Source organism: Sparus aurata, chromosome 16 (genome assembly GCF_900880675.1).
Source record: "Sparus aurata chromosome 16, fSpaAur1.1, whole genome shotgun sequence".
NCBI lineage: Eukaryota > Metazoa > Chordata > Actinopteri > Spariformes > Sparidae > Sparus > Sparus aurata.
This window is the reverse complement of record NC_044202.1, coordinates 16,924,000-16,950,654: the sequence shown is the minus strand read 5'-3', so window position 1 is coordinate 16,950,654 and position 26,655 is coordinate 16,924,000. Positions and strand designations below refer to the sequence as shown.

General features: G+C 46.5%; 1 protein-coding gene across 1 annotated transcript in view; it reads left to right on the top strand.

The window, feature by feature from the left end:
• The window catches only part of LOC115597701 (cysteine-rich motor neuron 1 protein), a 37,252-nt gene extending 10,742 nt beyond the window's left edge, over positions 1–26,510 (top strand). The window contains exons 4-15 of the mRNA XM_030443891.1: positions 4,364–4,606; positions 8,694–8,873; positions 11,413–11,616; positions 12,449–12,577; positions 12,905–13,058; positions 16,011–16,132; positions 17,661–17,879; positions 19,721–19,936; positions 21,262–21,483; positions 22,254–22,376; positions 23,006–23,184; positions 24,119–26,510. Of these exons, the coding sequence (XP_030299751.1) occupies positions 4,364–4,606; positions 8,694–8,873; positions 11,413–11,616; positions 12,449–12,577; positions 12,905–13,058; positions 16,011–16,132; positions 17,661–17,879; positions 19,721–19,936; positions 21,262–21,483; positions 22,254–22,376; positions 23,006–23,184; positions 24,119–24,313 (2,186 nt within the window). The 3' untranslated portion in view covers positions 24,314–26,510. The remainder of the gene's footprint in view (positions 1–4,363; positions 4,607–8,693; positions 8,874–11,412; positions 11,617–12,448; positions 12,578–12,904; positions 13,059–16,010; positions 16,133–17,660; positions 17,880–19,720; positions 19,937–21,261; positions 21,484–22,253; positions 22,377–23,005; positions 23,185–24,118) is intronic.
• The last annotated feature ends 145 nt before the right edge of the window (positions 26,511–26,655 follow it).

Sequence of the window (26,655 nt, the reverse complement as noted above, 5' to 3'; positions counted from 1 at the left end):
TATTTGTATGTGTGCGGGTGGTGATATCAAAGAGGTAACAAAACTCTTGTGAGACAATGAACTTCCCTTAAAGGCATGTTGGGACTGCTCTCAGCCCGCTCGCTGCTCATGGTCAGCCGCTGACCAAACCGACCAGCGTTAGGCCAGCAGGAGAACCCAAGAGACACACTCACATGAAGTCTTCCTGCATTCCTGCATGTGCGACTCTATCCCTCACCCCATTCACTAGATCTGGACCTAAAGCCTCAGTCGTTGACCCAACCATAACCATTAAGAAATCAAAGACACCCTTGGCTGCAGCCTAAGCCAGCTCTTGTTGTTCGCAGGCACATTTCTTCTATCATCAGCCAATCAGTTCCCAGAAAGGGAACAGATCCATATGGCCAAAATCCACACATAACTCAACCGGCTCTTCCACAATTTATTCAACGTCTGTCTACACCTCAGCCCCCCCATGGAATTGTTTTCTATATTTACTACCGATGAGTGTCCTATGAGTGTGTCAGTGCACGTGACAACTGTTCAGCTTTAAGCTTAATGTACACTACCCCAAAGCACAGCACGCTCACTCTTCTCATATGCATTTTGAGGGTAGATGTAACGATTGTCGATCTCCGTCTGAGGGATGGGCCCTTCAGCCAGATAGACGTCCCGCGCGCCTAATCTTATTGGCCATCTGACGGCAAGGAAAGGGTGTGTTTCAATGGAATGCGCACATTCTATGTACACTAACTATGCACACACACACACACACATAGACACATACATGAAAAATCTATGTGCAAATGTGCACCTACATGTGGACACTCTCATTACCTCACCCAGACATGCTCACTCACAGCTGCAGCGGTGTTACTTAGGACGCTGCGATCACGTTTTTCAAATACAAATATTTAGCCAAAGAGCGAGAGAGCAAGAGAGCAAGAGAGCGAGGCGTGCAGGCAGCAGACGCAGGCCTGCTTGCATGCCTACGCCCGACTACCTCAGGCTTCTCACCATGGTGTGAAGTTCCCACCAAGTGTTTCTTCCCGGTGACCCCGTCTGTGCCTTTTGGCCTGGACCCCCTCCCAGGCCTGCTCCGTGCTCCTCACACGTATACTCACACACGCTGATACACACGGCGAACAATGCCGACTTTCTCGGCTGTAACTGCTGGTGGGCAACGGGCCAGGCCCTCACAGCTTTACGTGAGAGACGGCCCTGATGTGTCCCTTTGCAGAGCAACTTTATAAAACCTAAGGACAGACCAGAAACCCACGGAGGGCAGCTGGACTGAGACAGCTTTGTTCTCAGCTGACTTGCTTCCAAAGTCAGTCAGCGAACAGAACTCACATTGTGCACTTTTTCCATGAGTAAACTCAGGCTGTCAACACAGCCTCCTCTGCCTGGCTGAGCCGCTCTGGTTCGGGGAAAGACTGCGCTCCTTGTACAGCGGGGCTTGAAGAGAAGAAAAAACCCATTTAGATAGGAGGAGTTTTTCTTTCTTTCAATGAGCTGCTGAGATGCCAGAAATATGCATTGTTAAAAAAAGAGACTATTCCGTGGTAATGAAGCAATTTCCGTACCTCACCTCTTCCAGACCAGCGTCAGGTGTGTGTGTGTGTGTGTGTGTGTTGGTGTGTGTGTCTGTGTCTGTGTGTGTGTGCCTCTTGCAGGTCAAAGGTTTCCCATTCTTTGCTATCTTACAGTCGCACAAGTGCATGTGTTGCCTAATCTGCACAGAGAACTTATCAAGCATACCAAATCAGGCTTTTTGTGTTTGTGCAAGCTGGAGTATGGCCACCATTGTGATACGAAGATTGGTTCAGTGGTTGCTGACTCACTAATTACAGCCATTTATGCTCAGAGATAGAACACAAACAGCACAGGAAAAAATCCATTTGCCGCTGACTTTTTCCATCCTCCCCGTCTGCCTATTGTGTTTACGAATGCGGCAGCGGGAAAATTATATTAATTGGACCTGCAAGGGTTGGACCACTTCCACGGATGGATACAATTCTATTCATTTGAATGACAATGGTATGTCTGCCAGCTGCTTTTCCCAGCGCACTCTAACCCCATCCATTATCACAACTGAAAGAGTAATCAGCCTTCTCTGGGACTCATACAATTCGCGGAAAGTGTTTTTTCAGTGAAGAACGTTGTGCAGGATCGTCCCAGGGTGTTTTACTATGGCTTTAAACAGTGTGGGGTTTTCATATGCAAAACCAGTCTTCAGCTGAGCAGCAGCAGCGGCAGACTGCGTTGGACTTTATTGGAAGTAAAACATTCGCCAATCAGCGTTTCCAACTGAAGTTTATTTAACTCCGGCGCAGGAATTAGGCCAAAAATCGTTAAAAGGCTCGTAGCCTCCCTTAATTTGGGGGTTTTCCCCTCATTTTCTATGACACTATTCAGCCACGAAGTTTATCAATGAGAGCTTTGTGGCGGGCCCTCACTGTTCCCAGGTTGCTTGAGTAAACAGTACAGTACAGATACCTCACACTCCGGCTCTATTTATCTGGAGCCAGAAAAATTCAACGTTTCCCTTATCCTCAATTTCATCTGTCAGAAATGTTACCTCCACCCACTGAAATACAGCAGGCGCAGTCTTACAGCCCCTCTCCGCCATGTTTATCCTGAGTCAGGCAGACATCAAACAGCTCCTCAACTGCGACGCCAGCAGAGCATCGGGTCGGAACAAAGACGATGTAGTTATGGGGAAGAAATTCTAATCACAAGAGAAAGATCTTCATTGACTGATTTTTTTTTAAAACATACTAAATAAACAATCTCTTCGTTTTCATAACTGAATAAACTGAATAAGCAAACTGACCTTAATGGACAACACAATTTCATACTGTTTTTCTTAACTTGTTTACAGTTGGCGGACCCTGCCACCCTTTCTAGCTTTAAACAGTGTCTTGGGAAACTTATTTTCCTCTGACAACATCGTGTTTATTCGGTTATGGAAAAGATAAATGTCCTTACCTCACCGATATAGTCTAAATGAAAATTCTGAGTTTGAATTTCTCCTCCCCAAACAACACAGTGCCCCTTTTCGACAGTATACAATGTAATTCAGAGGTCTGTCTGTTGAGATGAGGAATCATTATCGGAGGATCTGGAAGTCTGGACCCTGAACCGCTCGCCTCGGTTTCCCCGTCTTTTGGCGTAACCCAGAGGGATCCACTTATAGGTCTTCAACTGTCAGGGATGAGGCACATCCTCTGAGAGACTCGTGTTGCGCCGTGGAGCCAGCACCGGTCTGGGAAGACCATCAACAAAACTCGGCTTCTGGAAACACTACCAAAACCCCAAGCGCAGTTACGCAACCTCAGCCCGCATCATTTCCTCCCCTCAAAAACCCTGCGTATGCAAAGATCGTCGAGCATTCCCAATAACTAAATCATAATCCCCTTAATTGAACTTTCCTATAAGGCAGTCATTTGTTGTCACGTTTTCCTCCTTTAAATGCCAGCGATGATTTAAACAACATGTATAATTACCAGATTATCCTCATTCTCATCCATCATCTCCGCGCATGCTAATGTTTCCTCTCTTCCTCTTCAGCTGTCAGAGTGCTTCAAAGTGTGTGTTTGCTGTGCTTTCAGCGGGGGGGGGATCTGGGAAACGACTTAGTGATTGACAATTATGGGACGGGACTCGAGTCTGCCTCGCCGCAATCCTTCTCCTCTGCCTGCACTGTATACATTACAGCGACACTGGGAACCAAAATAAACACGTCTTTGGTTCGGGGTAATCCAATCTTTGTAGGTAGCTACTGTTCTCGTACAATGTCTGCACAGAGGAGCGCTCCACTTTTCTTTTCCTGAACAGGCTCCAAAATACACCCCTGAGCCCCAATCCCAGATTTCCAGAACCTCCAGCACCCCTTTTCCTCACTAACAAGGGGTATCAGAGCTATTATGTGAATGAATAGACAAACACAACCTTGTATGCTTAGGGGAGATTCTAGACTGGCAGGAAGAAAAAGCTCTGTTGAAGGTTGGCTGGTATTAATGACTGGTTTTTAGAGCGTGAGGGGCTGTTTGGGTTGCGAGCCAGGCTGGGTGGGATCAGAGGCCCGCAGACAGGATACGCACGGAGCCTTGTCGTGTCTGTGGTGCCGCTCGCGCTTCTCTGACAGGATGCTGTGAAGCTGTCACGGACTGAAGTGGGGATCTGATGACTGCACAGGGTTTGTGTTGGGCCGACTGTGTGAACTCCGTAACACGAGTAGCGCTGCTCTAAAGTGGCTTAGCTGACACTAAGAGCTGGCAGCCCTCGCACACATGCCCAGAAAAACCGGTCCTTGCACTGTCAGAGCGAAAAGCAGTCAATGTTTTATTAGTATTAATGTGCGTCCTTGTCTGTGTTTCAGAGGAGCTGAGGTGCGCCGGGGTGACGTGCCCCACTCTGCAGGTGCCCTCCTGCCCCAAGGGCTCAGTCCTGACCAAGAGCTACACGCCCCCTGCTGACTGCTGCCCCTCCGTGCCGCCCCAGTGCACTTGCGACCTCCGTGCCTGCCACAAGCCCCAGTGCCCGAGCGGACAGCGCGCCGTGCCGCTCAGCCAGGCCAGCGGTCAGCCAGGAGACTGCTGCGACGTCTTCGAGTGCCAGAAAGGTGATTACACAGAGCTGCACGCTGCACTACAAACCGTTTCGATTGGCCTCCCGCTGGGGGGGGTAGCAATGGCACAGTCGGTGTGAGATTCATCGCCTTTGAGGAAGCAATTATTTCCCTTAGAGTAAGGCTTTCCTCCCTGCTGACTAAATGTCCACAGATGAAAAGCAAAGCTGCTGATTGGATAATTGCTGTTGGGCTGTTTTTATCAGGCTGGGTCGATGCCTCTCAGGGTTAAGACCATGGTTCAAAGGCATTTTTTTCAGGGGTGTATCCACAGATACATCTGTTGCCTGAAGCAATATTACAAATATAATGGATCGTAAATACGCCTGCGCACCATTTTCTCACCTGGTAAAAAAAAAAGGAACTGCAAGGAAAGAGAAGCAAAGGAGATCACATGCAGAGCATACCTGTCAACACTCCGGATTTTCAAGGGAAGTCGCTCATTTCTAGCCCTGTTCTCCCACTTTGCTCCCAATCGGTATAATCTCCTGTTGCATGCACAAAAGACCCTCCTGATGTGCATCACTCATCGCTGCGCCCGCTTAAGCCCTACGCTGCGCTCAGATTCCCGCCGAAGAAATGGATGAAACGGGGCCCAAAAAGAAGAAATACGCTTCCAAATCTTCCTCCTTTTATAAAGTTAATTTCAGGTGTTGGCTTTCAATAACTTTTTTGTACTAATCAACTTTACTGTGAGCTCAGAATTTAAGACTTATTATGTGTCATTCTACTTCATTCTATTAATCTGGGGTGTAAGGTTATTTGCAGGTGGTCTCCGTCTTCTCTGCAGCCTTATGTTGGCAGGTATGATATAGATGTGGCCCTGAGGCAGCCAGGAGAGTCAGGAAGGCAGGGAGGGGACCTGTGGTATTGGTCTGTTTACTCTGTGCTCCCAACAAATATTCGCTGTTTTACCAACAGAACAAATTCCCATTCTGGCCCCTCCACATGCATAAATGAGTGCCGTGTCCCGGAATTAATGGACTTAACGAGCCCAGTGACCAGAAAAGTGCTTAGGCTACGAATTTGCTCAACAGAAGTGCAGTGTCAAAGGGTTCCTGTCTGGTCACACGTCCAAAGGGAAAAGGTTCAACAGTTCATTGATGGGAATGCTTTTTATGTGCTCCAGTCTGCCAGTGGGGAGGGTAATCGAGTCCGGCAGGCCGGCGGGGGCTGAATGGCAGCCGTGGGGGCCATGGGATCAGTGTTTTGATAACAAGTGTCTGCTGCTCTTTGGGCCTGGGGCTTGATGCCTTTTGTGCTGCCCCTACCGTCCGTTAGGCCTGCATGACTGCGCGCCGTGTCAGAAAGCTCCACAGACAGGGACACGGACGAGGACACACACTGGGGGCCCCCTAGTCACCTCCCCGGCCCCTAAAAGCACTGGCTCCACATACTGTATTCATGTTAAGTCTAGGTTGCTCTCAAATACCGTACCTTTTCTCTAACGGAGCACACTTTAGCACGGCCCCCTATTGTCTCCGAGTGTCGGCTTGGACTGATTAACTTGTTTCCATTGCCCAGTTGGCTGAGGGCTCGTATTTAGTCACGGTCAGTGTGTGCGGTGACAATAAATCCCACCTGTGTGTTTTGGCCTCCATCGCAGATATAGTCTTTCCACTGCTGGCTGGACAACGGCTGCAAACTGGGTGGCAAACTAAACCTGGCAGCTCCGTCCTGACCTGATGTCATCTGATGTCACAGATAATCCTGTTAGATCCTGTTTAGCCGTGCTCTGTTGTTTACCAACACGTTAGCTGTAACATACACCGCATACGTCCTCTGGATGCAGCCTGGGCTCAGGGCTGAGATCATCACACTGATGGTTCTCAGGGCTCAGCTAAAAAAAAACACACAACAGCCATGTTCTCAAAAAGTCGATGTTAGGGACTTAATTAAACTTAAATGTATATTTCTACGTTGTCATTTAATATTCGGAACTAATCAAAAGTCTGTAAAAAATGATTTTGATAAATCCCATCGCTATTCCTCCCCGGGGAAAGTCATGCTTCCTTCTGTGGTTTTGCCTAATTCACCTCTAAACCACAAGAAGCGCCAGTATGACAGTCCATTATGAGTGATTTAGACCTGCCTGGGGTCAGTGTTTTATGGCCCATCCGTCTCCGCATCCAATCCTCACCTCAATTTAGAGAAGACTGAACATCACAAAGCATGACTGGAATTTAGACTCGGTGCCGCAAGTTGTTTTAGGGATTACCATTAACAAACACTGCGGAAATCACATGTGAGCGTCCCCTCATGTGACTTCCTATTGCTTCTGCGAGCGTTAGAAAACGTCGCTGTGCCTTTTGATTTCGGCCGGCTAGAGTGCTTATTGCATTTTCTCTGCTCGGCTTTGCATGCACGCAAAGCCGGGACGGCAGGAATACTGAGGAGGAGGGAACAAAAAGATGGCGAGGAGGAGAATAAAAGATCAACAAATCCCCGCTCCGCTTTCAACTAAGTTGGCCCACCTGCTTTGCGTTAGAGCGCGGCGCTGCTCGTCGGGAGGCGCGGGGGTCATCGGCGCGGACGCTTTGAGTCTGCGCTCAAAGGCATGGCGTGCAGATGCCGGCCGCAGCCTCCGCTCTCGTTTAAAGGGAAAACCGCTGGCCCCACATCTGCTTGCATCTGTGCAATGCATTTACTCGCCTAACTAGTGCAGCTACTCATCTGTGATTGTGGAGACTTTCTTACATAACCACATTGCCTCACCTCCCTCATGTTGGAGTGCACTTGATGAAAAGTTAGTGTGCGGTTACTTGAGATATCCGAACGATGAGTCACCCAAACCGCCGTGGTACTTTTGAAGACGTAATCGAGCATTACCCACTGGGATGTCATGTTGTAATCTTCCTGTTCCTGCGGCTATAAAAACTACCACCATTAATTTTAAACGATTCGTTATATTAGTGTCATTATGTGGACTGAGGACGTTATTATTGTTACGTCTTTTAGCTTTTTAAAAACTTTACAAACACATATTGAGGGCATAACGGTTCTCCAAATCCATGGTTCAGTTCAGACCTTGATTTTTTGTTTGTTTGTTTGTTTGTTTGTTTGTTTTTTGGGGGGGTTGAATAAGAATCTCATCAAGACTATAATTGCCATTACGTCAAAGCCATCATTCACGTCCATTACATATATTTATTATGTAAACAAAAGCAAATGAGTCACTAAAGAGCACTTCTCTTAAGACCAGTGCGGCGAAAAGTGGGATGGGAGTGAAATGCGACACGTTTGTAGTCCCTGAATGCACCATGTAGAGCGCAGTCATTTAACAATAGCAGGCAGCTGTTCACAGTCCAACAAAACGCAAGTTTAAGGGAGACCAATTTGAGGAGAAAGGTTGTTTTTTTTTGCAGTAATTGTTGTCCTTTTGGGTGCAGGAATGGCAGCGAACTGTTGTAAGTTAGTGTGAGTCAGGATAAAAGTGAAAATAAGTGTTTTGACGGGGCCCATTTTCTGTGAACCAGACCAGACTCAGGTTTTCCAGCGGTGCTGTAACTAAGCCCATTTATCTCACAGTAAAAGGGAGCAGGTTCTGAGTGCTTGGATGCTTCTAGAAAAGGCAGTCCAGAGCATTGATTCACTCCACCTGCCACCAGCACACTGAGCCCAGATTCTGCCAAAGCCTCAGACCCACTACTGTTTTCTTTTACTCGACAGTGCAAGAGCCCAACGCCTTTTCAATACTTGATAGATCCCTGTGAAATTCCTCCTCACGGACTTGGCTTCATTGTCTGATGAATGCCATTCCTCCCTACAGCCTTTCACCTCGGCACCATTTGGTTCGGATAAACATTTCCATCAATCACAGAAAATGAATGGATGTTTACGGCTTTGTAATTCACTGTATACAGTTGTGAAAGTCTCTCGCCGATCAGCCTTGACGTTTGTGATTAAATTCTGCGTTTTGTCTCTCACATGGTCATGAAAACAAAATTCTTGTGTTAATCTTTGCCAAATGTGACGGACACCTGACTGCACTGTGCCCCGCTCGTGTGTTAAGCATCATGATCCGCACATGGTGCTCGGTTTGATCCGTCTGATCATTCTTTCCCTTGTTTCTCCTCCGTAGTTTCTCCCAAGTGTGTCCACAATGGGAAGGAGTTTTCAGAGGGTGAGGTGTACCGCATGGACCCCTGCTGGCTGTGCCAGTGCCGGGGTGGGATCTCCTTCTGCTCCAAGGCAGAGTGCGCCGAGCTGGACTGTGAAAACTTTTACATTCCTGAGGGCGAGTGTTGCCCCGTCTGCATAGGTACACACATTTATCTTTTATTATTATTATTTTTTTTTATTTTATTTTTATTATTTAACCATTATTCTGTTAAGATATGACAACCTAATTCTTAACTTGGCCAAACGTGAGACTGTTAAAACAGGTAGAGTCTGATTCACACTAGTGTTTTGGATTTTTTTAAAGGGATAGTTCACCCCAGAATCAAAATTACATATTTCTCCTTTTTCCTGTAATGCTATTTATCCATCAAGATTCTTTAAGTATGAGGTGCTGAATTATGGACATATGGGCCATATAGATAGAGATGCCTTCTCTCTGAAATATAATTTAGCAAGCTGGCACACAATGTATCTTTCCAGAAATCATGACCCGGCTGCTCAAGATTATTCACAGATCTTGTTGAAGAAAGTTTAATGCCGGAGTTGTTTTCTTTCTACCAAATGACACCCGCCAACCATATCACTATGCAGGAGGAAGCGTGCATTTACTCGCGTACAAGAGGCTCAGGCTCATGACAATCGAGGGTCTAAGGACAGAGGATGTCGTTCACTGTACAGATTGTAAAGCCCATTGAGGCAATGTGATTGCGATTTTGGGCTATATAAATAAAATTAGATTTTGAGTAGATTTGACAGCATGGGGCGCAAACATAAATGCCGCTCTCCTCAGCTCAGATGTAATGTTAGCTAGTTGGTTAGCTGAAAACTCGGGAACTCCCACTAAAGCAATCTAGATAGATAAATAGCACAACTGGTTGAACACAAATGAGCTCAAAGCCAGAAAGGGAGCTCTGATACGTGCACTTGTTGGAAAAATGCATTTGCGGCCCATGTGGCAACCACATTACGGTCTGCTAAAGACAGGAGATGGAGACGGTTGCCAGTTCTGGCCTCGCTCGGCTACAGTTGATCGGGTGTATGAACAGTTAGTGAAGAAGACAAAGAGCGGGGCTGCGTCTGAGATCATGTCAGGTCAGCGCTGGAAGAACACCTGGAATACGCAGGCATTTCGATGGTATGGAATGCTTTCATCTTCTTCCTATGGAAAGCTGCCCTCCGCTTACTGTACGGTTCACTGCGGAGAACATTGGCTGAAATACTCTTAATCTGGATCAACCAGCATATCTAAGGTTACCTGGTTGTGATTACGCTTGAAGTTGCATTAATCGTCATTTCTGTTTTAAAGGTATTTTCCAGAAAAAAAAAAACAACAACAAAAAAATTTTAAGACTGTAAAAGTTATCCATCTCAATCATCACTTATGATCCAATAGAAGTGCTAAAAGTGCGTGTTGCTGTCTTTTCCTTATATTTTGTCATGTTGTGGACATTGCTGGGCACAGGCGTTTGGTCAGTGGTGTGTAGCCCCCAGCCAGTGACAGACAAGAGGTGCACACACAGACGCGCGCACATAGGCATGATGTAACTTTTAAAGTAATGCTGGTGACAGTTTGTCTCACGTTTAGTCTCATTTCCAGATTTTCAAATACCAAGAGATTCAACAATCAACTGTCTTTCTGCAGAAAGTAACATAGCGTTGCTTTAAAGTGAAATCCCAGGTGTGCCCCTTTTAATGTTTTTATTGTAAGGGTCGTGGTACTGAACACAGGAGGTGCCACAGTTAGACAGAGAGAGAGAACAGGGGAGAGAAAAATAGATCTTGTTCAGGTTAATCACAGCCAGATGGACGGAACCACTACGGCCAAAACGCAGCCGGGGTCTGACAGGGCAAACAGGACGCCCGGGCACATTACAGCGCAACCCCTCGCCCTCCGACACGCATTCAGTAAGCCGCACCCAAAACACACAAACACGCGGAGATATGAATACACCTTTGTGTCGCGCAGGGAAAATGCTGAGACCACCTTCTAACCTGCCTCTGTTAGCAATAAACAGTGGAACAAAAACAATTAAGACTGTTTATAGTAAATGGAAAAAATGGCCCAGGCACCGTACATCACCTCAAGCTGAGCGGAATGGCTTAATGGTTCCTTCTTAAGACTAATGGCTTACACATCAAAACATTTTTTTAAAGTGCTTCGGAGTGAAATGTATTGTATCATGCTGTGATACAGGGTTAGGGTTCACAGCTGAAACTCGCATGGATGACTTCAAGCTTTGGGACTGGCCCTTATGAGTGTCATCACCCTCGCCGTGGTCCCGATGATCAAATCTCGCTCGGGACGACACAGTGATACCCCGAAACTCATCTGTCTCATTTCAACTTAAATCCCTCTGTACGTCGCAGCCAGAGGCCTCTCCTCACTCGTAAATGTAAATGAGTCATTTAAATTCAACTCCACAGGTCTTGGTGATGAGCCAGTTTCCATAACTTGTTAGCTCACTCATTGGGCATCCTGCATCCTCTCAGCCTGTCTCCTGGTAATTCAATTACAGTAGAGGATGGACCGAAGCTATGGCTTTAAATTCCACTCATGGTAGCCAAACCAAACTGTACATGTGATTATGCTGAGAATCAGATCCAAGATTCTCCTCTTTCCTCTGATTTTCTTCTTTAACCCTCAGCGTGTATCTGTTTTTTTTTTTTTCCTCTCCTAGATGTGGAGTTACTGTCGATGGACAGCACCAAGGCAAGCTGCTGGGTGAACAACAAGCTGCGAGCCCACGAGGAGCAGTGGAAAGAGGACGACTGCACCTTCTGCCAGTGTGTGGACGGAGAGCCGCACTGCACGGCCATGGCCTGCAAACAGAGCTGCCAGAACCCGGTCAAGATCCCCGGAGAGTGCTGTCCCTTCTGCGAAGGTATAGCGCTGGCCTTCGAAAAAAACGCTTGTCTTTTATCATTTATCATATCTTAACATATAACTCAGACCTATGTGGGGTACACATTAGCCCACATACCACATGTAGGAGGCTCCTGTGTCCCCGCAGCTTTGCCACAGAGGCCATGTCAGCATGGGCTCATTAAAGGGGAGGCCACGGAGCATTCTTCGAGCTGCAGGGTTCTTTGTGTTCCTTTATTACTGTTGCCCGCCAAAATGAGACCCACCTGTGTGTGCGAGGCTGCGCCGCGCTTTTAAGGCAGGAGGCTGCGTAATTGTGAGCGTAATTAGTTACAGCTCGTTGGGCTGCTCCTCCCACCGAACGTGGCGAGAGGCGTCTGACGGGAATCGCCGCGGTGCATGTGCGCTGTTATTGTTGTTGACTCCACAATGGAGCTGGCCCCGATTCAAGAGAGTCCGGGCAGTGCTAGACGCTGTCTCCAGCCCAGGGGGATGCTCTGTTATCTCCACGTTTAGACTAACCAGAACTAAAACATGCCCCTCAGATGCATTTGACTTATTAATAGGAAACGGTTCCACACAATAAGAAAGAGAGGTATAATCCCCCTTACAGTGCGACCCACCCTGGTGTAATTGCTCTGCATTTATCTGTAATTACTGTTTACTCCAGAATAGGAGCACTGTAAATAGGTAGCTATTACAGTTGGCACAAGTAGCACAGATGAGGTGTTACACCTGGGGGGATCCTGGCACACGTATCAAAAACAGAAAGAAAATCGTAAAATAAATCTGCTCTTCGTTGTGTCTCGTGCAAACTTTTTAATCCTCCATCATCTCTTTTTCTTCTCCAGAGCCTTCCTATGAGACAGTCAGCCCCATGCTCTGTCCTCCCCTGGAAAACTGCTCCCTCTCAGGAAACGACTGCCCCTATGGCTTCCAGCAGGACAAGAACGGATGTCTGCTCTGCCACTGTCTCAACAGTAAGTTCACTTTCCTCCAGACGGTTCGAGTTTGACTCGCGGGAGCTTGAATGTGACACATTTCTTGACATGCTGCCTCTTGCAGCTTTGCCGTAAAATGTTTAGACAAACAATGTTGTATTTACGAGTTACCTCGTGCTGACGTCAAACAGTCGCTTGGTTTGGACATCAGCAAAGACATGTTCGCATTCAGGACAGCTTATTTGTGGCCATGGTTTCAGTCTTTACAAGAATGTTCCTGCCCCTATGCCCCGTAGCAACTCATGCTCATGCCTTTGATGGATTGTTGTGCCCATGATCAGCTGACCTCTCCCTCAACTCTTTCAGATGACTCCTGCCCCGACCTGGGAAAATACTGTTCCCTGAAATGCCCGATGGGATACGAGAGGGACGATTTCGGCTGCGAGGTGTGCGAGTGCAGCATCCCCATGCCCAAGTGCCGACCTCTGACCTGCACTAAGACCTGCCCCTATGGCTATGTGTAAGTACACCCAGTGAACCTGTGGTTTCTCTCCCCCCCCAGTCCACATTCGCTCATTTTTCATCTGTGTTTTCAGCCTGCTTCACAAGCATCTGTGGCTGTTGGTGACATCACATGCAGATACATCGTTAAACTACACTCTCTGCGCTTACATGCTCATAAAGAATAATCTTAGTGGGTAGTTGTCTTTATTTTACTCCTGAGAAAATGGTTTTTGGGAAGAAATTCTAATCAGAAAAGACTGATTTTAATTGATTTGATCTGTTTCAATAGGTAGTTAAAAACATAATAACCACAGGCCAGTGTCTGTTTGGTCTGTTTGGTCCTGATCAGCAGGAGGTAGAAGAGGCTATGGTTACAGTACCGTCGTTTGGCATCCCAGATCAAACAGCCTACCTTGGTGGCAGGTCCAAGCCAGGTCTCTAAATCCGTGTGTCAGAGTGTGTGTGTGTGTGTGTGTTTGTGTGTGAGTAATTCACTGTGAGGTCCTGCAACTCCTTTCCGCCTAATCCCATTTAACCCAATCAAACATCTGGAAGTGCTCTCCACCAGGACGCTCGGTCCCCAGGCGTCGCTCTCATTTCATAAATCATTGTTCCGTCTCAAAACGACGATCAAAAACACATCAGGACAAAAGCTGCCTTTATGAAACGTATACAGTTGGGATTCTTCTGGTATCTCAACCATGCTATGTGGAGCCACGGCTCAAGATGGGCCCGATATGTCTGCGCAGGAAAGGAGAGGAGGGGATGAAGGGAGCTGAGGAGAGCTGAGGAGAGGAGAGGAGAGGAGAGGAGAGGAGAGGAGAGGAGAGGAGAGGAGAGGAGAGGAGAGGAGAGGAGAGGAAAGGATGAGGGGGAGCCCATGGGGAAAAGAAGAGCAGGAAGTCCTGGCTTTATCCTTCATAAGCAGCTGTTTAGGTCTACCCTCAGAAGTCAGAAATCCTCTGAGAGCTTGCCAGCCTTACAATGCAGATCTGTCCGCTCACACAGGATCTCAGCATGCAGCCACCACAAAGCAACAAAAGGCACAAAGGATCTCTGTGTTTATACTATTGATGACATCCTGTGTGTACTGTAATGTACATATCCAAAACTGAAGGCGCAGGATGAATGTAAACCTTGTAAACCATGCATCCCCATGTGTTGAACACTCCTCGCCTGTGTTAACGGTCCAGATGAAGGACTTTTCTCAGGGTCGCTCTTACGACTGAAGTTGTGTTTTAAAATCCTCCATAGCTCAAAATCATCACTGTGACCTCACAGGTCATGAATGGCATTCTTCTGGCCATCACACTTGCGGCACACTGGAAATTGTGCCGAGCCAGCAGTCCCAGGGCCGGGGGGCCCCAGTGCCTTCCCGACCCCTCTATCCCCCTGGAGCCCAAAGCGCTGCTTGGCATTCCACACACCATCTTTAAACAAAGCCTTGCTCTAAGGTCGCAGCACTCTCTGTCTCTGTATTTGTACAGTGAGGCTCTGGCCAAACCCTCACAATGTTGTTTCAATAGCTGTTATTGCTGTTTCAGCATAGATAGGGCGCTCTGTTTTCTGAAGGCTGACATGCTCTGTCCTCTTTATGGGACACAGCACCCATCCATGGGTTCAAGGGGCTTATTTTAGTTATGCTGGCCTGGCAGATGAAGATTAATCGAGCAATTACCCAGACCTAATGAGGCCACTGCTTCATAAAATGGGTATCATCACTTACCCTGAGAGAGAGAGAGAGACAGAGAGAGAGAGAGAGGGAGGCTCGCTGGGTGAAAGAGGCCTGAATGTTAGACTGAGCGGGATAGAGAGCGAGTCTAGAAGTGTGTATGCAGGTCATTGTTTCATCTGCGTTTTGACAATCTATCAACCTGCAGCTCATCCATGTTTTATCAGGCGGATAATTGGATCCGACTGTCCTATTTCCAGCCTCTGCAGCTTCTGCACTTTATACTGCTCCGCTTTCTTTTTAGGTGAGGACATCCCTTTAATTAGGCTTTGTTCCGACAACTGGACTCATCCACCGACAACACGGAGCAAAATGTGATTCAATTCATTCGTTTAGTCTATAACAGGGACCTAAAAGCAGACAGGAATGGTTTCGGGATGCCTTCTAAACGGGAGATTTCATGACTAGTGGCAGACAAAATAAAAACGGCACACTTGACCTTGCTACTTGACCTTTTGTATTTTCTTGAGTTGGGTCACAATGTCCTCACCCAGAGCAATCAGTCATTTATGCAAGGTACCGGTGCATTTCATTTCGGTTGTGAGAAAAGGAGGTGACCAAACGTAACTTGAATAAAACGGTAAAACATTACCTCGTCTGTGAACATCTGGCAGTGGCTAGTGGTTGTTGAGCAAGGACGACAACAACTCCCATGATCCCACGCACCTTGCATCTTTTGTTTAGTTTTGATGGGGAGAAAACCTCTTTATAATTTGTCACTTGCACAGCTTATGCCTGACCCTCAGAAGGCAGTATCTCTCTTTCTCTATTTCTCTGTACTCCTCAATCAACATGCCCACATTAGTTCTCGTCTGGTCGCTGCTCTTTGGCACGCGTATATGTCTGCCAAAGGCTTTCGGAGCAATAAGGATGGCATCAGGGGCGAATTGAAAGCATCTGAATTGGCTTTAGATTGCTCCATCCACAGTCTCCGGGCTGGTATAATGTGCAAACCACAGGGAGCTCACGTGTTGGCCTTTTATTTGGCTTTTCTTTAAGGGCAGCTAATGTAGAGAGAGAGCGGAGAAAGCAGGTCCAGATGTTGATTATATCAGACGTGAGCATCTGGTTTTCAATCACAAACACCACGATGCTCTCCTCTTTTATCTCGGAGATATCCTCGATGTGGTCCGGTTTTCATTTGGACAGCACAGGAGGGGCATTGTTCAAGATATTTGATTTTTTTTTTTATGTGCGTGTGCGCTTCAATCGTGTCTGTGATTGTTGTCCCCTCAGGAGGAACAAGCACGGCTGTGAGATGTGTCGCTGCGTCAAGTGTCCCCCCTTCACCTGCGACAAGCACTGCAGCGACGGCTATCGACAGAACAGGAAGGGCTGCTCCATCTGCATGTGTAAAGGTAACCGGGCTCTGGTTCAGACATCGCCTGCTGCAAAGCACAAGATTGTACCCTCAGTAGCAATTATGTGACAATAGATCAGGGGTGTCAAAGTGGTACTTTCACATGATGATTGCCATGCACTTAAGGGCATTTACTCTATCGATATAGAGTTATATATATCAAAACTAATCCCCTGATACATTCCACCACAGGGTCTTAACTGTAAGCTAGACAAAATTGGCATTCATTCCAAGATCAAATGACTCTGCTCTGACCGGCGGTGGTGGAAACGTGACATCCAGTTTTCATAAATTTTCCAATGCGATGCTACGACACACGTTGATGTTAAGATGGGGAGACTTTCTTGCAATTCACCCATCACATTGTATCCCCGGAGGATTTTTAACCACTAACCCCATATATAAATGTTGAGTTATATATCAAGAGTTTGCCCCCCCCCCCCGATACATAACCACAGTTCCACCACAGAGTCTCAGCTGTAAGCTGTATAAAGGGTAGAGGTTGGAAGGAGATAGGAGAGCTCTGTTAGCAGAGTTGAATTTCTGCCACCAAGCTGCAGCTTAGGTTTCCTGTGACCTTCTGGTGCTCCACTGTGGAGACTTTTATGAATGCTTGTTTTGGTCCTCGTCGGTGTGTTGCTGTATCCAGCGGCTGTGTGCGCAACTCTAATTAGATTCCCTCAACCCCCTGAGTTTGAAGCAAGTATACAGACGCCATATTTATGCGCCACCACATTTTATGCGATGTGTTTATTTTTTTGCCAGTTTAGCTGCATTATAAATATGTCTGCCTCAAATATACCTCTGGTTTTCCTGTATGGCGAGATGATCAGTCGGAGCAGCTGGCTCCTCGTCTCCGCAAACAGAGCTGCGACTTTCTGCAAATACACTGCTGTTTACCTGATTCTGAACCCTTGTATCAGCCTCTCTGTGGACTGCTAAAATATTCAGGGATAGGAAACTTTTTTTTGGAAGTGCATTTTTCACTGTGCGTTGTTTCCAAGCCAAGGTTTCACTTGAAAGAGAGAAGAGGCATCTAAACATATGCCTGAACTCTGCAACGTAGCACTGCGTTCGACTTTGTTCCAGATCACAGCGGATCCCTACAAGCTTTAACGGCCGTGCTGTGTTTAACACATGCAGGGGCTTGGTTACTGGCAACGCGGGCCCTTCATAAGACATGATACGTCTGCCTTTTAGGTGTGATGTGAGGATGTGAAGATATTGTGGGGAATTCATGAAGCTTTGTTTAAGGTTTGATCATGAATTGACATTTGGTACGCACATATACAATAAAGCAATTCCAGCAAACAAACCACGACCACTCAGCTCTCGCTTAGGCCTCCAACGAAATTGGCCATACAAGAATAATACTGGCCCTTTTTTACAGTAAATCATAAATGCACTTAATGAAATTTCCACAGTAAATTTATAAGGTTCCTGTCTTGAATGTTTGCACAGTTCCTCCACAAGTCTTTCCTCTAATCCCCCTCTAATGTCTGTGCCTCTCGTGTTTGTGTCTCTAGGAAGTGGCCATGTCCCGAGCACCACCGTCCCAGCAGCGATGCCCAGCTACTGCCTCACCTCCAACGGGCACCGATACGAGGAAGGCGACGGATGGCATGACGGCTGTCGTGACTGCTACTGCCATGCCGGACGGGAGATGTGCGTGCTCATTTCGTGCCCCGTGCCCAGCTGTTCTCATCCAGTTGTGAGGCCTGACCAGTGTTGCCCCACGTGTGAGGGTACGTCAATTACTTTATTGTGTATCCAGTTAAAACAATTTAAAATCCTATCCAGATTTGGCCATGTTGTCTTTTGGCAATGGTGACATTGTGCTGACCAAGTTAATTTGTTGAGATGTGGCGATGTGGTGACATTGCTTGAAGCAACCTCAGAGGTTAGCTTAAAGGTGCAATATGTAAGAAATTGGGTTCACAACAAACAAACAAAAAAACTAAAATTATCAACAGAATGTGAAGAAATAACAGTTCTGACATGATGTCAGCAACATCTATGGGTTGTGTTGCAGAGATATCTACTGAAGTTAGCATGTTAATCAACTAGCCTCAGCCTGTCAGGTCCTATAATACCCCTGCACGCTCCTAGCCCTGACCACTAGCTGAATGGCTAACTGAGCTAACTACAGTTAGATGCATTTAGTAGTTATTCTGGTAATAGGCTGCCCCCTTTCCTGTTTGGAGTGACCTTGCCTCGACAGGTGGCCACTTCTTGCATATTGCATCTTTTAAGTTATTGCTGAAACTGTGTCTTGAAAACATCCGTCAGAGTTTGCAGACTTCCTGGTGCAAAACGTGACCTCCCACACATGCTATAGTTTAGCTTCCAGTTTTGCATTTTCCAATGCAATTGAGCGATCATTACCAACATTATGGGTGCGCTCATGTTCCACGACTTTATTGCAGCAATATGTTTGCAGATTTCAGCAGTTACTTGAATGAACAGATGACGTGCCAAAGAACAAAAATGTAGACAATTAATCCAATTTTTCATGCATTTTGCAATCAAAATATTAGGTTTTTCACAAGCAATAACTCCTTCCTTGGCAAAACCCGAGGTTTGACTAATACCTGGAACAATCAGGACATTCCCACAAGGTTCTCATGCAATATAGGGAATTAATGAACACTCCGGAATCGGTCATAATCGAGTATTCATCCTGATCATGGTGTGATAACCAATAAAACTGAAGGCTCAAACTACAAAAAATGTAATAATCTTTTAAAATCTTCTCCTCATTAGATAAAGACAAACTCAGATGTGTCAGATCAGTTTGCAGTTTTACGTCTTGGAAATTATTCATGGAGAATTTGGCCTTCCTAATGAAGATCTCAGGCCTTTTTTGTCTTAGTTAGTATGTACACACCGCACTGCTTCACAGAAAAAAAATTTTTTAGGACTCACTGTGACATTCAGTAACAGTTAAAACACATGCTTCCTTGCACACACACACACACGCGCACACACATACACATCTGGCAACACACACTATACAGCCTCCTAACAGCTCATTCAAGCGAGAGCTTCAGATCATTAGCTAGCCTCTAGGCCTTAGACTTGCCTGCTACTTAAACTCTCAAACACACAGTCTCTGTCTCTCTAAAAATGGAAGGCACACTGATCCACACCCACACGTTTTTATCCACAACCCTCCGACTCATGCAGGATATTTATGGAGGAGTGACTCAGTTGGCTGTTCAAATATTTAGGAGTGAAAGAATGTCTACAACTTTCAGAAGCTACGCACACTTTGCAGTCAGGGGACAACGGGCTAACTCTTTGCAGATGTCTGCTACTCTGCTGGACACAAAGATGTTTTCAACTAAACGAGTGTCAAAACACGAGTTGGACACAGCCCTACACTGCCCGAGGCCTCTCCTTAATGGATGAAGGTCTCCTGTGCATCCTCATTCGTGTAACTTATGACCCTGTTTACTCTTTCACTGTCGCGTTGCAGAGGTTGTTATGAGCTGAATGAATGTTTGTTTGGCACAGACCAGAATGTGAAGTTGATAGCACGGCGCTAACATGACTGTTTCCTTTCTTCACCTCTCCCCCACTGTAGACGAGTCAGGCAGCGGTCAGCCAGAGGGGATGGACATGGTGGTGTGCAGGGCGCCCGGGGGGGAGTTCTACGTGGAGGGGGAGACCTGGAACCTGGACGAGTGCACGCGCTGCACCTGCAGGAAGGGACGTGTCCTGTGCGACACTGAAGTGTGTCCCCCGGCTCTCTGCCAGACGCCGATCAGGAACAAGGACACCTGTTGCCACGTGTGCCCAGGTAATAAGAAAAAGGGCAGGAAAAAGACCCGGGGAAGTGAGGGGCGTCAGAAGAAAAGTATAAAGCTGTTTTGGATGTGCTATCAGCATGTGGTTCTGGGAAGGTCTTGCATGTTGCACTCCGCCGGGCAGTTTTATGTCAGGCCCACAGACTCATAAAGAAACCAGCCAGGACCGGTTGGGTTTACATAGCAGGCGGCAGCACATGTGCACCGCTTTCACCCAGCAGTCCTCGCCGAAGGTTCATCGTAACCTCTCTCATAGCTGGAGGCACAAGAATGTAACTATGTAATTTGCGCTCAATCTGTGCTATTCCCCCCGGTTATGGGAATAAACTCCGACAACAAATGTCTACGCAAATGCAAAACCACACGCATATTTTATTTACAAGCGCACCCAAACACTCGAGCCTCTCTCATACGCTTAGAATCAACATGTCCCAAGTGCTCCCCGAGCATGAGGCCCACAAATCAGCAATGCATGACTGCGCCTGAGAGCTGCTGCTCCTTGAGAATGCCGGCCCGCCTTATCGCTGCATCTCCCTTCACAAAAGCAGATTGTCAGAGGCCGGCCTTTGATATATGTATGGGTCTGGTCACCAGGAATGTGGGAATAATACACATCTCACTGACAGGCCCTATGATGTATGTGTACTGTAGAGCAGTGCGGTGTGTACATGCTAACTAACTCATGAGAAGGCCTCAGATCTCAGGCCTGCAGGGGTCTGATGAGACGGAGAGATAGGGCCTCAGAGCTGACATCTGACATATGGAGCCACTTGTGTTTGTGTTTAACATACAGTAAAGCATCTTTCCCTTGGCGTCACCTTAAAGGCCCCATAACTTCTGTGGATTGAGATGTTATACAGCAGGGATAAATGCGGGAGTCGTGTAGAGGCCGCAGCACTCAGACAGAATTAGGTTTTTCTTTTTTTTCTCTTCAAGCTAAACTATACACGCTCCAACCTTACATTACCAAGGCATATTAAAGGTGCAATATGTAGGCATGCTATCCAGCCAGCCCCAGCGATCCAAGGCTCTTGCCAGTCTGGGCACACTCATGTCAGAGAACAGCACTGCTGGCTACATGGATAACTAAGCAAACTAGCTAACGGCAGCCACAGTCAGCAGCAGCCAGCTGTTGCTCTTGTGCTATGCTGCCCCCTGTATGTCTGGAGTCTAAATTCAACAGCTGGACAATTCCTACATACTGCACCTTTAAGTGAGGAAAGAAGTTGGAACCTAACCCAGCACGCAACTCCATGTCTTACCTTATCCTTTAACTATTTTCGTTATTAACTTCATTTGAACCTGTGTGCGACCGCAGACGAGACCCAGGGCCCGCTGCTGCCAGTCAACAACAGCCAGCAGGAGTACTGCATAACCAACGACGGAGATGTGCTGCCGGCGGGAGACTCCTGGAAAGCCAACGCCTGTACCAGCTGCACCTGCAACAACGGCACCATTCAGTGTTTCTCCCAGCGCTGTCCGGCTGCCAACTGCAGGGTGCCCGTCTTACGCAAGGGCCAGTGCTGCCCACACTGTCTCGGTGAGTCTCAGTCAAGAGACGGCTGCCTTCAGACTTAACTTTGAGTATTTTTATGGCTAAGACTCAACCCCAAGTTTATACATTCTGAATGTGGTTCATGTTACATACTAAATTGTTGTTTACGTACCACTTCCACAAAGTAAGAACAAGATGTCAAAGTCGTGGTACCACTGGAACGAGGCCCAGCCCGTTGTTGTTGTTGGGAAAGTTATAATTTATAGCGCCACGCGTCAAAAAGAGGGCGTCACCGAGGGGTTTCCTACACTGACTGCGCGGGTATGTGTTTGTTCGTTAGACACAGCCACTCTGGCGCTTCTTAGGCAAACACGAGCGTTGGCAACACCATTCCATGTGACATGCACACACGGGCACCGCTCGGAGCAAAAAACATTCCTCGAGCATCCGCACATTCACACGTGTTTCCTGTCCCCGACTGAATCGGCCCGCGTCGCCCCCTATCCGTGGCGGCACAGGAAGGCAAAGCTCCATGTCAGCTTTTCCTATAGAGGAAAACCTCAGCAGAGGCACCCATTGTTCACCCTGACATGGAGCCGTTTCACCAGGCCTTTTGTTTTTGTTATTTGCCTGGTGGAAAACAGAGCTTTTTTTTTTTTTTGTTCTTTAAAAAAGCATTTTCAGAGGAAGTTCCTATAAACACACCTTATCAATTTAGACACAAGGGAGTTGATACATTCCCTCGCAGTTATGTCTGGAATGCTTTGTATTGCGCCGGTGATATCAGTAAATGGATCTCATTCTTGTCTGAACAGAAGTAACAACGTCGGTGCCAGTGATGGTGTCTACCAACGCCCCCAAGACGACGGCCTCTGTGACGGTGGAGAGTGCTACGTGGATCACCACTGTCACTGTACCGCCCATCATTGCTGAAACAGGTACCTGCTCATTAAATCATCCACACATCCCCCCTGACATATAGCCCCTTTAAGTTGTTCATGCTCTCCAATATAACGGATACTGTTAGGAGCTTGTCGGGCGCATTTAGCTGCCACCGCCCAGTGGCTTGTCTTGGTAGCCTGGACCTGACCAGCTGGATCTCGTAGCAGAGATTTGGTCTTACTCAAGGAGCTGGTTAACCAAGAAGTTTTGGCTAACCGCACGCAGTGCTGCCAGCACTTTATTTAGCTTCCCTTTTCCTCCTTTTTCAAACATCATCAAACCCATCCCGGATTCATCCCAGTTATTGGCATCACTGTGTAGCCTACTCCCCCTTGCCAGTGTTTAGAGTTTGTAAATGTTTATTCTGATGGCGGGTGTTTTGTGATGCCTTGATAAATGAGTGAAAGGGAAATTAACTCATGCTGCACTAAAACGATACTGATTAATGGACGCGGGGTAAACATGAGCTCTCTCTCGAGTCAGCCAGTGTTTATTTTTCCATGTTTAATACCGAGCTGTGAAGCGAAGAAATAAACTGTTTTCAGATTAAGGGGGGGGGGGGGGGGGGGGGAGAAACCCTTTCCGTGGGAAAGATACTAATATTGATGTTGTCTGCGTCCCACAGATGAGCCAGGTCTGGGTGAGAATTACCCCAGCCAAACAGAGATGGCCCTCATCTACCAATCGGCAGCCTGGATCCTGGCAGGTCTCCTGCTGGCCATCATCATCTTCCTCATCGTGGCGTTACTTATCAACAAGAAAAAGAAGTGGGTGCAGATGTCCTGCTACAGCGCACCAAAGAAGGTGAGAAGAGATCTGTAAATCACGTTAATCGGCTCATTATTTTCAAGTGCTGGCTTAAAATGCTCCTTGATCTTTCCGCTTCTGCTACCTGCAGCACTAAAGCCGTCATGACGTTAAGATTAATGCCGTTTCCCCTTTGCCCTGCACTTTTAACTGGAACAAGGTCACGTCCATCATGGGGATCTACAACTCGACCATGAAATGAGATTGTAGCGCCAAAAGATCCGAAATTTGTCAAGAGAGTATTGTCAGAGCAAACAAGTGCAAGGTGAAAAAAATTAGAAAGGATCCATCTGACCTGAGTTATGGCTTCAAGGGCAAGAAGGGCAGCGGTGGAGGAAGTGCTCAGATCCTTTGCTTAAGTAAAAGTACCAATACAGCGATCTAAAAACACACAACAGTAAAAGTCCTGCATGAAAAATCCTACTCGTGTTAAAAGTATGTAACAGCTAGCAGCAAAATATAGTTAAAGTATTAAAGTGAAAGTACACATCCTCATCAATAGAACAGTAATACTGGAGCATCACTGTATAATCGGCATTATTCTGTTGTCGCTGCTGGAGATGGAGCTAGTTTGACCCACTTTATATACAGTTTTAAATCCATTACTTTTTGTTTTTGCTGATATTTGAACATTTATAAAAATGAAACCAACTGAAAAAAATCACTATTTACTGCACATGCGCCCACCTCAGATGGGCAAAGGCTTTTAGCCAGGCTTACACCCTTTTTTTTCTGTTGCTCAGGAGAATGCTGCATCACTGTTCTACTGTGAAGCTCCAGAAAAAAACATTTTGAGATGAACTTATCCTTTTAAAGTAACTGGTGTCTAAAGCTGGAAAATGTCATGTAGGAAAAATAGTCAAGTTAAGAACAAGTAGCTCTAAATTGCCCTCAGGTACAGTGTTTAAGTGAATGTACTTTCTTCTCTCAGACTGTGATCCTGAAGAAGCATGTGAACAAGAACTCGGTGGTCTACATGGAGCCCTCCAAGGAGAACAAGTTCCAGAATGTGAAGAACGACTGCGGCATCATCCACTTCTCTCCGGAGATGAATTCCCCCTGCGCGGACAAGATGACCATCCCCAGGGCCAAGCTGAGCCTGGGCAACGACTGGACGCCGCGCTAAAAACAACAACACCGCTCGAGCCCCCCGCCCCCCCGCCCCCAGCAGATCAGCGCTGTCCGGCACCTCCCACTCTCTCTCACTGCTGCATACAAGCCGATTGGGTGACGCACCTTGGGCGCCGCCCTTGTTCCCGCCCTTCCTTCTCCGAGGATGCTCGACGAGAGACATAACAAGCGACCTCTGTTTTTCTTCTACTACGTGTCCATATTCTTCTTTGGGTGGAGTGAGACGCTGGGAGGTGGACGGACGCATGGACAACATAAAAAGGACTCCGCTTTCAAACGGAGAAGGAGGCAGCCGGAGAGGCTCCTCTGTCAGAATCAGACTTTGACTGTGAACATTGTAATATTATTGCCCGTTATTGCCTCCTTTGAAACTGGAACTCTGAGGCAATAAGAGGGGCATAAAAAGCTTTAGGACAGGGGTTTGGGCTGTAGTTTAAAGGGGCTGTAGAGGATGAAGCCCCCCTGAGATCAGCAGTGCTTCGTGGATGTAATCATTTTCATCAGCAGGGAGGCCAAAGGAACTGATAATCCAGTTGGATCAGGTTGGGGTTCAGCAGCCAAATCATAACAAAGTCAACAGGCTTTATGTAGACCCCCAGATCCAAACCCCTGCCTTAGAATGTGTGGTTTCCATCTTAGTTTTTTTGTATATTTCTACAGTGTTTGTACTCATTGTAGTGTTGTTCTTGGCCACCTCTCGTTTTTATTATGGCTGTCTCTGTGGGGCCAGCTTGAAAACATTTTGAAAATGCCAGTCCAAACATTCCCTCCCCACCCCGCCCCCACCCCCAATCGAGTTCAAGAAGGACACGCTTCCCAGATAACCGCCTCGTTTTCTACCTTAGACTGACCTGAGCCGTTCCATTCAGAAAACTCCGGACGACAAACAGCAGTGATTCTACGCAATGAAGCATGTGAATTTCCCCTCCAGTTCCTCTCTCGCCCTTTTTTTTTTTTCTTTTTACTTCATCATCTCAAAGAATCGCAAGAGTTGAGGTGGAGTGACGTTCATCCAGGAAGAGTCGTTTCAGCGGCGCCAGACGCTTCATCTGGCCTTTGATACCTCGCCTCACTGCTTCATTTACAGCTGTGTGTATGTGTTTGTGTTTTGTGTGTTTTGTGTGTGTGTGTGTGTGTGTGTGTGTGTGTGTGTGTGCGTGTGTGTGGACCTTCTGTTCACATCGAATGTTAGCGATAGTAATGAGTCAATTTTAAAGCCTTAATTCTATAGCCTTAATGCATTTTCTTTGTTTTTCCTTTTAATAACCGAGTTAGCCCATATCAAGGAAGCCTAAAGAAAACAGTAATATATTCAGATTTAGTTGTACAGCGTCACTGATGGTTCTCATCGACTCTTGAAGTGAAATTATGTGATGTGGAGATGTTAAAAGTGTATGGGGAGCTTGTTTTGGTACACATTACAAATTAAGAGCATGTTAAAGAGACGTAGCACTTTTCTTTGGAGCCAGTGTTTTTTTTTTTTTCTGAGAGAGAGAGAGGGAGCCCTGCAGGGATTCCTGGAGGGATAAAGGCCCCTAATCAGGGATTTGATAGGCATATTAAGCCCCGCGGAGATGTTAAACCACTCAAGTGAACACGCTGTTGCAGCTAGAGGCTCTGTACCAATCTGATCAGCGCGAGGGGAAGGAGAGAATCTGAGAAGCATTACGAAACAAGGAAAAAGGTCTTGGATCGGAGGTTTCGACCCACTGCCAGTTTCTCAATACAAAGACCAATCTGATGCCAAAATTGGTTGGAGACCAGTTTTATATTGAAGTGTTTTAGTAACTCGGTAGATTTGTGTCTGTTTGAATCATGACCATGTGCTTTAAAAAAAAAAAAAGAAAAAAAATGAAGAGGCAACTGTTCAAGCTTACGCAGTTCTTTGTTCTTCTATGTGTAAAAAAAAAAAAAAGTAGTTTAAATTAGTAGGACAGAAGAGTACCTTATTTATTTTTTCACATAGCTTTATTTATTAATACTATAGTTTGAGATTTTTTTCTTTTTTTTGGAAAAATGAACTTTTTGGTAGCCAAAGCTGCTGTACATTGTAGACTATTTACCATTTCTATCTGCTATATTCTATACAACCTTATTTATTTCACTGTTGCAAACCCTGTAAATATGTTTCCTAGATTATGAACTGTAACATTTACACTTATTTTGAAAAATAAATGTGTGAACCAAAGTAACCCCTGCATCGATGATACTTAAACTCAATCGGAGGAGCAATTCCCAAAAGTGCCGTGATGTCAGCCAAGATGGTATCTGTTAGTGGTTTGTACTCGCAGGCTCGTTCACATCTGGTCCTGGAGTTCTGCTCCAAATGGGAATTTG